Source organism: Peromyscus eremicus, chromosome 2, assembly GCF_949786415.1.
Source record: "Peromyscus eremicus chromosome 2, PerEre_H2_v1, whole genome shotgun sequence".
In the NCBI taxonomy this organism is placed as follows: domain Eukaryota; kingdom Metazoa; phylum Chordata; class Mammalia; order Rodentia; family Cricetidae; genus Peromyscus; species Peromyscus eremicus.
Window position 1 is genome coordinate 157181505 of NC_081417.1, and position 14666 is coordinate 157196170.

At 44.6% G+C, this 14666-nt stretch overlaps 1 protein-coding gene across 1 annotated transcript in view; it reads right to left on the reverse strand.

Moving 5' to 3' along the window:
- Pex14 (peroxisomal biogenesis factor 14) overlaps positions 1–14666 on the reverse strand; it is a 148848-nt gene that overhangs the window by 16988 nt on the left and 117194 nt on the right. The window contains exon 4 of the mRNA XM_059255387.1: positions 12585–12713. Within this exon, the coding sequence (XP_059111370.1) occupies positions 12585–12713 (129 nt within the window). The remainder of the gene's footprint in view (positions 1–12584; positions 12714–14666) is intronic.

A 14666-nucleotide genomic window follows, 5' to 3' on the forward strand; every position in this document is an offset into this window, starting at 1 on the left:
GGGGCAAGCCTAAGCTAAGGCCTAGCTTTCATAATAATAAGTCTCCGTGTCATTATTTGGGAGCTGGCTGGTGGGACAGAGAAAGACTTGTTACACCATAAAAAACCAAAACAACTAAAAAAAAATGGATGTCAACGAAAGGTACCATCACAAAAATGAAAAGGTGAGTCACAGGCTGGGAGACAAGAGATGCAAACAGGGGGACTAGATATAGACACGGTCTAACAACTCAACAAGGTCGCTTTGAGCAAAACACTCATACACACAAAAATAAGTAAAAGCAATTTAAACCTGAAAATATGCTTGGCATCATCAGTCTATGAAATGCAGAATTAAAACTACAGTGAGGTTCTGTTACATAGAGAATACCAGATTCCAGCAAGGATATGTGGGACTGCCAAACAAACAAACAAAACCCCTAAAACTCTCCTAATGGGAGTCAGTGAAGATGGCCTAGGAGGTAAAGACACTGGCCACCAAGTCTGTCCCAAGTTCAGTCTTCAGTCTTCAGAACACAGACAGTAGGAGAGAGCTGACTTGCTCTTTGATCTCTACTCCACGGGGCTCCCCATGACATAATTCCCCCCCCACCCCCCCTTTCTCTCTCTCTCTCTCTCACACACACACACACACACACACACACACACACACTCGCGGGGTGGGGAGGGGATGAAATCTGGACTCCAGCATGGGTCAACTCTGAAAGCATTTATGGTAATAAACTAAGCACAGAGACTACATGCATGTAACTGACCATAAATGAAGTCTGTGAAAAGGCCCAGCTATGGTGACAAGGCATAGACTGGTGTTAACAGGAACGAGGCATGGCGATAAAGGCACAAAGAAGCTCTTTAGGAGAATAGATATTACACAAACCTCTTTTGGAAGTTCCTACATTGTGATTGGCGTGATGGCCGCACAAATAAAGTGAGTTATAATTTATCAAATAGGATACTGAAAACCCAGGACTCTTACTGCATGCATGTTACACCTCAGAAAACTGATTAGAAAGAAAATAACTAAGATCCAGAAATCAGAAACTTTGTATCCAGCTATTCCATGCTAGACACCATCCATCTAAGCATGTGTCCACATAAGATTTGCACACCAATGCTCTCAGCAGCATTACACGTGTTGGCCAAAACAGAGCCAAAGACACAGCTCAGCAGTAGAGTACCTGCCAAACATGTACAAGGCTTCAAGCCCAACTCACGCTATGCAAAAAACCCAAAAACATGAGCAGGAGATCACCTAACTGTCCATCAACTGGTGCACAAAATAAGGACCATTCATACAATGGAATACTAACCAGTAGTGAAAAGGAACACTGCAATGTGGGTGAACCTCAAAACCATTAAGCTAAGCAAAAGAAGCCAAGCATAGAAATCACCTACTCTGTAACTCCATTGACGTAAAATGCCCAGAAGAGCTGAATTTATGGTAATGGAAAGTAGACTAGTGATTGCCTGGGATAATGGTAGGAACAAGGATTAATAGTGAATGGGTCCAAAGGGCCCTATAAGAGCATAAGAACTCTCTAAAGCTGGTCAATGACAATGGTTGTTCCCCAGCTGAGTTACTAAAAACCATTGAATTGTACACCTGAAATGGATGAGTTTTGTGATATATAAAATACACTCCAATAGTTCTAAAAAAAATTGTTTGAGGGGCTGGTGAGATGGTTCAGCAGGTAAAGATGCTTGCTGCCAAGGCTGATGACCTGAGTTCAATGCCCAGAAGCCACATGATAGAAGGACAACTAACTACAAGTTGTCCTCTGACTTCCACACATGTACTGTAGTATGCACGAGCACACAGGCATGCACATACATGTTGGGGAATATTATTTTAAGGTGTGTTACTTTTGTTTACATTGCATTTGTTTAACTCTGTGAAGCTGTGTTACTGTGCCTGTTTACAACACCTGATGGTCTAATAAAGAGCTAAATGGCCAATAGCAAAGCAGGAGAAAAAATATGTGGGATTGGCAGGCAGAGAGAATATATAGAAGGAGAAATCTGAGAGAAAAAAAGAAGTAGCCAGAGAAGGAGGAGGACTCCAGGGGCCAGCCACCCAGCTACATAGCAAGCCACAAAGTAAAGGTAAGATTTACAGAACTAAGAGAACAGGAAAAGCCCAGAGGCAAAAGGTAGCCAGGATAATTTAAGGAAAGCTGCCAAGAAACAAGCCAAGCTAAGACTGGGCATTCATAATTAAGAATAAGCCTCCATGTGTATTTATTTGGGGATTGGGTGGCAGGCCCCCCAAAAGAGCAAAGACAAACAACAACATTTTGGCTAACCAACTTGGGGCTCTTGAATTTCCATAGGGCCTGAGAAAGCCTGAAAAGAAAAGAAAAAAAGAAAAGAAAAAGGACAGGGCTCCTTTAAGAGGCACTGCTGTTCAGCCAACATCGCTAAATAAAAGCAAGCTAAGTAAAAAATGCTTGTGGCAGCACACAGGTACGAGCTTCCTATAGCTAGGAAGATTGAATGCAGGTCCTGGTCAGACAAATCTCCTACCAGCCTCGAGTTTCATGCTTGGTTTTCATGACCCAAGAAGCAGGTGGAGCCAGCTGAGAGCCGGGTATGGAGGATCCAGGTATAGGTTAGCAATTTAAGGGTTTGCTCATAGGGTCAAAAAAGGCTGAAGATGGGCTGGAGAGATGGCTCAAAGGTTAAGAACACTGACTGCTCTTCCAGAGGTCCTGAGCTCAATTCCCAGCAACCATATGGTGGCTCACAGCCATCTGTAATGAGATCTGGTGCCCTCTTCTGACCTGCAGGCATACATGTAGGCAGAACACTGTATACATAATAAAATAAATCTTTATATTAAAAAAAAAAGGCTGAAGACACACAATAAAAGGTCCAGATGGAAAAGCTCTGAACAGGTTATAGTGTGTTTTACAATGTGCCTAGGCTTAAGAAAAGAAAAAGGGCCGGGCGGTGGTGGCGCACGCCTTTAATCCCAGCACTCGGGAGGCAGAGCCAGGCGGATCTCTGTGAGTTCGAGGCCAGCCTGGGCTACCAAGTGAGTCCCAGGAAAGGTGCAAAGCTACACAGAGAAACCCTGTCTCGAAAAACCAAAAAAAAAAAAAAAAAAGAAAAAAAAAAAGAAAAAAAAGAAAAAGGGGGGCTGGAGAGATGGCTCAGCGGTTAAGAGCACTGAATACTCTTCCAGAGGTCCTGAGTTCAATTCCCAGCACCCACATGGTGGCTCACAACCATCTGTAATGAGATCTGGCACCCTCTTCTGTATATATAATAAATAAATAAATCTTTAAAAAAAAAAGAAAAGAAAAAGGGTATAGTCATAGAAAAAAATGAATAGTTTAAAAATAATAATAAAGTCTTTAAAGAGAGAGTAAAAGTAATATAAAACAAAAAGCCACATAAGATGAGAAATATACAGGGAGTCTGGATCCTGTATGTTATTGTGCTGATTTTGAATTTTTTGATTGTTGAAAAGCAAAGGACAGCTGCCGAGAGACCTGGAATTGAAAGAGGGACTGTTGAAATAAATCAGCCTATATACTTCAGGAATGCCTTAACTTTTAAAAGGTCAAAAAATGTATTTGTCAAATGGAAATCAAAAATGCTTTGGAGTTTTGTTCCCATGGGAGATGAGAGGCTGTGGATTCCTTCAGGGTTAATATGGATGGGTTTGATCAGGCGAGACCTCCTGAACTTTGCTGATATCTATCAGCAAAAGTTACTGTTGGTCTTCCCAGGACTTGGCCATTATCTCAAATTTTCTCTCTGAGACCCTAAAGATACTGCAGGAAGCAGTTTGGAGAAAATTATACTCACACTCCCGAGAGTTAGGGGGTGGGGGTGGTTTTGGGTCATTTGGTGGGCTATGGATGTTTATTATCATTTAGGGGAATATAGTATATTGATACAAATTTAAAGCTATTTTTGTTACACTGTATATATGCTTCTACTCTTGTTTAAAGGACTTTTGTATATTGATATAAATTTAAGGTAATTTTTGTTACAACATATTGTATATATATGTTTCTACTCTTGTTTAAGGTATGTACCTATGCAGTTCATTTAAAAATGTAAGATAAAGTCCTAGTTTCTGAAAGCTATTATTATAAATTATATAGGATAATCAAGAAACATATGTTAGTAGTTAGTCCTTTATAACAACCAAATTTGTACATGTGTTAGGTATGTTTTTTAGGTTAAAAAGGTATATTTTAGATAGATGGTCTTCAAATACTTCAAAGACCTATAGAATATGGCATTTAAAATGTTTTGTTCATTTAAAGATTTTTATGACATTGAGACACATCTGCTCCTGGCAGCACCAGTTTACTTCAGAGAAGATGATAGGCATTGAAGAAACTCCTTATGGAGTTTGCTTTCATTGTGGCAATGTTACCACTGGGCAAAGAAATTGTTTTTGCCTTTGACTGCTGACAATGTGCTATGCAGACTGGACATGCAGGACATACAGGAAAAAGAACTGTTGAACTTTGCCAAAACAAAGTAGGACAGTCCTTCAAAATTCCTGCTTCACAGAAGAGTCTGTCAGATATTCTGCAGGACACAGAGAAAAGTGATTGATGAACTTTGCCAATACAAGGCAAGAAAGTCCTTCAAATTTCTTGCTTCACTGAGAAGTCTGGCAGATACTATGGGCCTGTAGGCTGAAGACAGATGCACCAATGTTGCAGAAGGAACTTTGGGTGACTGTCCAGGCAGTCAGATGTCTCTGTCATTGCTAGAGTTTTGGAAGTTGTTTGCAATGCACTTTTTGTTTACTCAAATAATATTATCTTTCTGGGGTCTTTCATGGAGTTGAAGACTAGACAGTTATAGTTGCAGTTTTCTTTAGTTATGATAGACAGTAAATTAGGTATAAAACTTTAGATTCATTAAGATAGAATAGATAATGGAGTATTTTCTTTTAATTTGCCAGACACAAATGAACTAGAATTCATTACATTGTGAATGCAATCTTTAATTGGTAACTGTTCTTTTTGTATACAGTCTTATTATGTTAAAGTTAAAACCTTTCATTTTTTGTTTAGACAAAAAAGGGGAAATGTTGGGGAATATTATTTTAAAGTGAGTTACTTTTGTTTACGTTGCATTTGTTTAATTCTGTGAAGCTGTGTTACTGTGCCTGTCTAAAACACCTGATGGTCTAATAAAGAACTGAATGGCCAATAGCAAAGCAGGAGAAAGGATAGGCAGGGCTGGCAGGCAGAGAGAATATACAGAAGGAGAAAAAAAAGAAGTAGCCAGAGAAGGAGGAGGACTCCAGGGGCCAGCCACCCAGCTACACAGCAAGCCACAGAGTAAGAGTAAGATTTACAGATATAAGAGAACAGGAAAAGCCCAGAGGCAAAAAGTAGCCAGGATAATTTAAGTTAAGGAAAGCTGGCAAGAAACAAGCCAAGCTAAGGCCAGGCATTCATAATTAAGAATAAGCCTCCATGTGTATTTATTTGGGAGCTGGGAGGCAGGCCCCCAAAAGAGCAAAAACAACCAACAACATATATACACATACACTTTTTAAATTAATGATAAATAAAATGAAAGAAAAGAAAACTGAACTCAGAACTGGCTGCAGAGTGACAGACTGACACAACAGGGCTCATCCCCAGTACCACACAGAAACACCAGGAAACATCTTTCTAGAAGAAAAGATCATGGATGGTGAAAAGGGGTAAGTGTAGGTGTATGCCATCAAAACTACACTCTTTTCCTTTTCAAAGGGTAATGCAAAAAGGCCAAAAGGTCTTTTCCCTCCCCACCAAGATGGTACCAAGTTCAAAACATCAGATCTTTCCCCCTTTAAGTGGAAGGCAAAAAAAACAAGGACTGATGATACATCTATCTGACAGAGAACACAAGATGAATAACAGGCAGACGTGTCCCAAAAGGAGATGTGCAGATGACCAATAAGCACATGAAGGCACTGAATCTCAGCAGATACCATGGAAAGGGAGAGCGGGCAAGCAGAAGTCAGCCCTACACACACACTAAAATCGCCAATGTTCCTACTAGAGACCACCAGCTGCTGCCGAGGTTGAGGCTGCTGGTGGGAAGCTGACACAGGACAACCACTTTGGAAAATGGTTTACCAGTTTCTTATAAGGTTAAACATACACTTAACATACAAACCAGCAATTCTCCTCCTAGGCATTCACCCAAGAGAGATAAAAGCACACAGAGACTTGTACATGAATGTTCACAAGAGTTTTATTCATAATGGCTAAAAACTGGAAACAACCCAAAGTCCATCAGCTGCTGAGTGGATAAACAAACAGCGATACATCCTTCCATACAGTGGGATACAGCTCGGTAATAAAATGAAGCAACTTCTGACACACACAGCAACCTGGATGTATCTCAGTCCTATGCTGGGCAGAGAGGCCAGACTAAAGTGTGCATGCCATATGATTCCATTTATACAAAACTCAGGAAAGAAAGATCTAACAGGCAGCAAGAAAAAGCAGAGCAGTGGTTGCCCTGGAGGCAGGATGGGGCTGCACTGACTGGAAATGGGGCACAAGGGAACCTTTCGGGGTACTGGAAATGTTCTGCAATGTAGTGATGGTTATATGAAGTGCACACTCAAAACTCAAATGGTGCAATTACGATGGGTGCATTTTATTTCATGTAAACTATATAAGATCGCGCGCGCGCACACACACACACACACACACACACACACACACACACACACACACACTGTTCAGTGTTTTTCAAGGAAGTTAGTAGTGGCTGAGAACAAAACCCAACAATGCAGGTGCTGAAAGTTTTCCCCACCCCGTTAGTGGCTGAAATCAAGGGGGAAATATGACCTCAGGATTCTAATACAGCCTGAAAATCCACGCCTGATAATGCTTGACTCATACAAAAGAATCTTAACATTTAGACGTTATAAAGAATGATAATAAAGTAGCAAGTCCTACCCTCCTAATAGGCCAGCTGAACCTTTCTAAATACCATAGCACTAGCCACCAGAGCCTGCCTAGGCCCAGGTAACAGCACCCTGAGTGTAAGCATTCATGTCAGCTCTAACAACACCTTGCTGGGCACAGATGATAAGGACAGCAGGAACGACTTGGACAGGCATAGCCCCCAATGTCTGCCCTCATTTGTCCACCTCTCATAGATGGGAAGATGATGCAACCATGTTCCTGTCCGCAAGGAGGGGATAGAGAGGAGATGGCAAATCCTAGGTGTCCTTGGGAGGTAGCTGATCCTTTTCCTTCCTGTAGGTTGGTGGTGGCAGATGGGGCACTTAGGGCTGGAGCAGGTGGGCAGTACAAGATGGATGCCAGCAAGTTGTCAAGGATGCAGACCTGGGTCCCTGAAGACTGCAGAGCCTCCACGGTGAGCTAGATGCCCTACGTTTAGGTAGCAGAGAAAATCTATTTTCTGAAATGTAGCCTTGCCTTAGTGACATGCAAAGCCAGTTCAAGCCTCATCCTTTCAAGGCTCTGAAGACCACCATTCTGGAGTTGCAAACTGTTTTTCCTGCACACTGAAAGGAAACTGTCAAGATCATCGCTGCGGAGCACAGAAGTGGCTAGTCATCTTTGTCCTTCTCCAAATGCCAGGGACCTCCTGAAAGTAAGCCTGTCCCATACTGTTTCCATAGCTTACCCAGGACAGCCTATATGGACTGAGCATGAGAGTGGTCTGGCTGATGGGCACTGTCATCAGGCATTTCTTCGCAGTTCTCAAGCACATTTCCACCACAGTTCACCCAGGCCACAAGCATTTCTAGACATCTACTAAGTCAGAGCCTCAGGCCATTAGAGTTTTTTAAAAGCCTCAGGACTCACAGACTAATAGAAAAGACACTAAAATGAATATTTAAGTGCAGCATGGTGGGGAGCAGGGGATTGCAAGAGCCACAGGGCAAACTCCATCAGGTCAGAACGAAGCCCTGGAAAGATGCCCTGAAGGAGTGGACAGAGGACTCCAACTGTGGGGAAAAGCAACGTGTTGCTGGACAAAGAGACAAGGAGGGCAAGGGCGGCTCAGGCAGGCATACTCCCCTATGTCCGCCTCTGAAACAAACGACTCTAACATCAGTCCAACGACATTTCTTCCAATAGACAAGGCAGCTTCAGAAGCGACTGGCCATCACATGTTGCTGGTCATCCTCTGTCAGTGTGATGGCTTAGCTGTCTTTTTTTTTTTTTTTGCTGCCTCCCCCAGCATGCTCCAGCTTCTCAGATCGCCCGGAGATCCGTGAGGTCTTCATGTAGTTTCCTGTCTTGGCGCTCTTGTCCATCCTGTCAGAACACTGAACCCGTCACCCACGGGGTCAGTGAAGCTTTTGCTCTCAGGAGCGCCCCTTCCCCTCATCGGCACCAGCCTCCTCCCTGGCCCTGCCTCCCAGGCACTGACATGCTGGCTTAACTGTCTTTCCCCAGACAGGGCAACAGCAGGGAGCAGTCAGGCTTGTGCTATGGTTTGGCGCTTGTTCCCCAGTGCTCTCGGGAGGTAACGAGAATGTCAGTCTAGAGAGACCTTCAGCCACCGTGGGGTGACATAGGACCCCAGACCCTTCCTCTCCTTCCTTTCGTCTCTGGACATGACACGACTAGTTTCTCTCTGCTGTATGACATTGTCACCCAACACCCACAACCAGAGAGTCCAAACCACCAGGTCAACCAATCACAGACAGGAACCATATGCCTAAAATAACCTTTTTCTAAGTTGACTGTAAAACTAACAGATCTTGTTAATGATCTTTTTGTCCCAGAGGTCTAGCACAGTCCCTGATACCTGGGAGTTAACTCAATAGTGAGTGCTTGCTCAATGCGTTAAGATAATCAGGGTAAGTATTTGTTACTAAATAAGGCTGAAACAGACACAAACTGAGAGAATGCTCTCTCAGGACTCTCTGCCAGCTCTAGGCAACTAAAGCTCAGGCCAGCCTCTAAAGGGGTTCCACTGTCCATCCAAGACGAGGACAAATGCTGGAGCCCAGTATCGTTCCAGAAAATTTACACTGGCCCTGCTTATACCTCAGCACTCCTTGGTACTTATCCCTCTGGGTGGAAACAAGACAGCTCAGCACAAACCAGAGCTTGGCATGGAGCAGGACCCAGAACCTATCCACGGGGCTTGTGGATACACACACAGAGGCTTGATGCAAAGGCAAACACCAAAACCAAAAGGAGAAACAGATTATGGGGTTTCTTCTTGGATCCTGCCTGGCTTTCTCTGAAGCCCTGGGAACACTGGTGTGTGCTCGCACTAGGTGACACTAAGCTTCCCCCGGTGACACTTCCTGCCACTTTCACAAAGCCTCCTGACTTCCTTAGCCCACATTAATTTTTCTCTTTTCTGTAATCTTACAGATTTTTTTGTCGGTATAATTAATTTTGGCATTAAATCACAACGTCTGATATTATTATTCTCTTTTTCTTAAGAGCCTGTAAGATTCTGAAAGATCATGCTTTGACACTCACATAATGCAGAGTTGAGCATCTAGTGGGTGCTTACACACTGAAACGGACAAGTACACTGGAGTCCTCCCCGTGTTCTCACCACTGGCTTTCACTACCATTTCAAGGTCACACACACTGGCCAGGAGGCAAAGACAGCAAAGGAGGCCCCAGCAGCCCCATGGCCGCCAGGCCAGGTCGAGAGATAAAGGTCTGCATAGGCGGCCTCTTCAGGTGTTCGCCGACACAAGAGCATTTGGGGCTGGGCTAAGGGAATCCCATTTTCTAGACTTGCGCTCCGAGATGAAATGTCCTTAAACAGCTGAGAAATGGGAAGGAAGGGCTGCTATGGATCTAGGCATAGACTCAGCAGGAACACACATGAACAGAAGCCATAAATCCCTCCCAGACACAGACAATGCCTCGGTGATAAGCATGCAGATTGCACACCTAGTTCAGAAACTCCCCTGAGTTTCCTTGTAATTAAGGGGGTTAGAGAGGTAAAAAAAATATATAAACCCAATTAATCATTTAAATATTTAAAGTCAGATTTTTTCCCTCACTCCAGGATTAGTATATTTCATAACGCCAGCAGCCGACAGCCCTGGTTTTTACTGGGGTTCATTTTAGAGCATGTTTAAACTAGTCAGATTGAGTGATGCTTCCAGCAACTAATCGCATGTCAAATAAAAGATATTTTATGTAATAAATTACCGCTACAAGTAATTCAAATGTCATTTATCAGTTTTATTATCAGTCAGGCAAAGTCTTGTTTCTCTATATTAATCAAAATCAAGCTTTTTTTTTCCCCCTTTTTTTTTTTGAGCAGTTTTGACACCTCTTGGCAAAAGTACAGAAGTGAAGAGCAGTCACCCCCAGAGCTGAAAGGAGTAGCGTAGCAGAACTCGAAGAATGAAGCTGGAGGATGACAACCGGAAACGCCAGCACTAAAAATGATCATTCCCATTGTTTCGATGCTAGTGTCAAAGCAGGAGGAATCCTGTCTCTAAGAAGATGCGTGTTATGTGAGGGCCAGGAGACGAACAGAGTCTAAGCCTGTAATCTTGAAGGAGACTGCAGAGTCAACTGCTGTGCCGGCCAGAAAAACTACCAGTTAACTCTTTGCGCTTCCAGAAGGCAGGCAAGCGGATGACGTTTGGTGCCAACTCTGTGACCGGGCAGAACAATTTGTTCCGAGCAGGAAGTTTTCAAGTAGCAGAGAGACCTGTTTGGTATTAAGCCGTGGGAGGAAACAGCTGGAACACAACAGATGTGCTTAGACAATTCTGCACCCCAGCTGCCACTGCCTATCCTTAACAAATCCCATTAAACGGCTGGGCTCAGAGACACAACTCAGGAAAGTGTGGACACTTACTTAGCTTCTGGTTAAAAAGTATGCTTACAGCCCGAAGCCTACACAACAGATTGAGAGGATTTGGGCTGGCAAAGAGAAGTGAGGCCCCTGCTCACAAAGGCAGAAGCCTGCTCCTGGGGTCTCAAAGGTCTTCATGCCAGCCGGTGGCTCAAGCCCCGCTCAGAGGGACAAGACACATGGGCGTATGTATTGTGGCTTCACCACTCAGCTTTACCCAGAAAGCAAAGGACTCTCTAAATACAACCTGTGATGCACGCAGCAGCCAACGCTCCGCCTGCCCCCACCGGAACACAGGAGAGAACAGAACACCCTGCTGGCTGTGGGAGAGAGTACCTACCTACCCAGCTGCAGGCAAGCCAGGCGAAAATGCTGATGCGGACGAAGTAAGAGGGCTTCAGTCACCTGCTCTGGGATCAAAATGAACCTGCCACTTTTGTTTTGTTTTGTTTGACTTTTTGAGACAAGGTTTCTCTGTGTAACAGTCCTAGCTGTCCTGGAACTGGCCTCGAACTCACAGAGATCCACCTGCTTCTGCCTCCTGAGTGCAGGGATTAAAGGTGTGCACCGCCACACCCAGCTGAACCTGCCATTTTTAAACACACCCTTTAAAACCTGGTCTTGAACTCTGTCCTAAATCCCTTGTAGCTAGAGTTTTCCTGCCTGGCCCACAGTCTGGACAAATCTCTCTCACCTGCCAGTCCCACAGCCGCTCAAACCCGACCAAGTAAACACAGAGACTTATATTGGTTACAAACTGTATGGCCGTGGCAGGCTTCTTGATAACTGTTCTTACAGCTTAAATTAATCCATTTCCATTAATCTATACCTTGCCACATGGCTCGTGGCTTACCGGCATCTTCACATGCTGTTTGTCATCGTGGCGGCTGGCAGCGTCTCTCTGACTCAGCCTTCCACTTCCCAGCTTTATTCTCCTCCTTGTCCCGCCTACACTTCCTGCCTAGCCAATGGCCAATCAGTATTTTATTTATTGACTAATTAGCAACACATTTGCCATACAGAACATCCCACAGCAATCCCTTTTTGAAAATAAAGCAAAACTTGGAGACAATTAAAATGAAGACAATTTTAGAAAAGACTGGAAAAACAATAGAACCTGTGCTGAGTTATCTAAAAGGAATAAATCTAGGCTGTGTCTTACAGCTTTGGAGAGAATTGTAACTTCTTTAGACTTCTCCCACATCGCTTACAGCAGAGGTGATGTGCTTGTTTGGATGGATGTATAGGACGGTATCTGTTACCACAGCAGCCTCCATTTAAAACAAAGTCCCCTCAGCCCGGATCCCATGTCATTATTAAAGGACCTTTGTACTTAATCTGAAATTCCCTGAGAATCTGTCACTACATGAATCTACACGGTAGAGTCAGGAGAAGGGAGCGAAGGTTGACCTAAACCTATGAATATTGCTAAAAAAAATAAGATTAGGAGACACATTACTTCCATGGGTAAAGGAGAATCCATTCGCCACTCCCATGCCTGTGTTAGGGATCTGACATTCAAAGCCACTGGGGTAAGAAGGCGGGAGAACTGACCGTTTGTGTGGTTCAAGTGCCTGAAATCACACAAATGGCTGGCTTAGCATCCCCTGTGACCTTTGTCACATACTATGTACAATGGCTCTAGACAAATTTGGGCGTGCCGCTTTTTTATTCCTAGAAAAGCCAAGTTCTCCCAGTTTGCTGTGGTGGAGCCCTGCTCTTCGCCATTGTCCTGAGTCCCAGGTCTCAGTTCATGAGGAAGGAGAGCCGGTGACTTACTGTATGGCTGAGGGAAGAGGTGAGGGGGCTGGACGGGAAGCACTGGCGTGGCCGGGCCCAAGGACGGAGGCTCATCTGTAGCAGTGCCTGACTGCTGGAAAGCCAGGTCAATCTCATCATCTGTCAGCCCTGGGGAGGAGAGCAAAGGACACAGGTGAGGACTCTGCCAGGAACCACACTGCAGCAAAATCTCCCTTTACAAAAAGGCCCCGACGGCCGCCGAGTGCCTTGCATTCAAGTTCGCTGCCTCCTCGATTTTGGATTCTTGGGAACCTCTCTCAGTTGCAATTTAACCTTAAGCGACAGAATATTAGCCTCAACACTGCTTCCAAATGTGGCTCATTCAATTTCCTTAATTTATCCTTGAGTTTATTGCTGCTTTTGAAGTCGCTCTGTGCTGCAATTCTCCATTCTTCCCCCGAAAACAGATACCATCAACTGCAAATGTGGCTCATTTTAATCTGTAATGGTGTTAAAAAAAGAGGGGAAAAAACTAACAATAATGCATGAAAACAGACAGGGAAACAAAAAACTAATTATTGGGTGAGACGACTAATTAGTCTAGATCGTTTCCGAAGACGGGAATAATTTGCTTTATTTTATGACAAATGCAGAAATAAAAAGAAAAATCAGGACTGACTGTGATTAGTATGAATGGGATATAGAATGTAAAGAAGAAAATAAAACAAGAAAACAGATCAAAACAAGACCAGGCCCACACTTTCAGATGATTATTGCTCTACCCTATCTCGGGCAGCCTGGACCGCCTTTGGCTAGTTTCTCTTCCCCCTTTTTTCAATCCTCCGACACTGTCAACTACAATGCACATGGGCATCAGGAAATCGCAGGGCGCCATCTGCAGTGGCTGTAGCATGTGGAAAGGATTTTCCCAAGAAGGAATGGAAGGCGAGTGAAAGCCCACCAAGACCCTACCCCAGCAGGCTGAGAGCAGAGAGAGTCTGTGGGCCTGAGGCTGACTGGGTGACTAGTGGTGAAGGACGAGGGCACTGAATATGCACAGAATAGTAGGAGTGAGTGTAGAGCCCGGTGTGTGATGAGCTTCCCCCAGGGCCCACTCAGGGAATAACGGTGTGTACAAAAGAGATCCACCACAGTGGCTGGGAAAGCAGGTAAGCAGTCACTGCTAGTGTGGATGACTCAAGCTGGTCCAGGCTGTTCCGGGTATCCCAATAGTCAGTGGAGAGGCAACACAGAGCTTTTAAACCAGGGCGAGAGCTTTTCCACATCTGGTCGGCAGCTCTCCATTAGAGGCCCACAGCATGGTATACTTGCCCCTAGGGGTGGATGAAGCACAAGGCGGTTCTGAGGATCAGCATCTTCAAAGAGTGGTGCCTCGCACTCTGTGCCTGGGGGCTAATACATGGTGCACATTAATGCTTTAGAGCGCAGCTCTGCTCTGCATCATGTTGGCCTGAGTGGACTCCAGCTATCCCTCAGACTTTTCATGCCCTACCACAAATGGTCAAGGGAGTGCCTCAACTATTCAAAATGGTTCTTGACCTTTTTCCTTTTGTTCTGCGGCAGCGCTTCCCTCCTCACACACATACGAGCTAGACAGAAGTGAACGAGCACTACTGCTGTCAGTCTAGGTACTGTGGACAGCATTCACCCAGAGTGGGGCGGGGGCAGGTGATCGAGAGACAGAGCATCTCAGACTGGGGCTGGACAAGGTGCCCCATTTCTTTCACCCATAGCTTGCCACAAATGAGTTGTTTTTCCTATCATTTCTCCTCCCCAGAACAGAACAGGGATAGGACAGACAGACAAGCCAGGCAAACTTGGAGGACACAGTTCCTTAGAGCTTGTGCCTCTTGGGCTTTCACCTGTCACTCTCTGACAACTGCTCTTCCTGAACAGGAAGGAGCACTCCTCGCTAGCTAGCGCTGGAAGGAGGACACTGCTTTAACCAGTTCACAGGCCTCTGTGTGAAGGAAGCAGCAAGCGCGACGTCAGCACAGGCTGCTGGTCACTGGTACACCATGGAATTCTATAAACCTGGTGGATCATGTGCCTTGTCAGCTGCTGGCTACAAACGAGGATAATTTTCCCAAAAGGAGCATT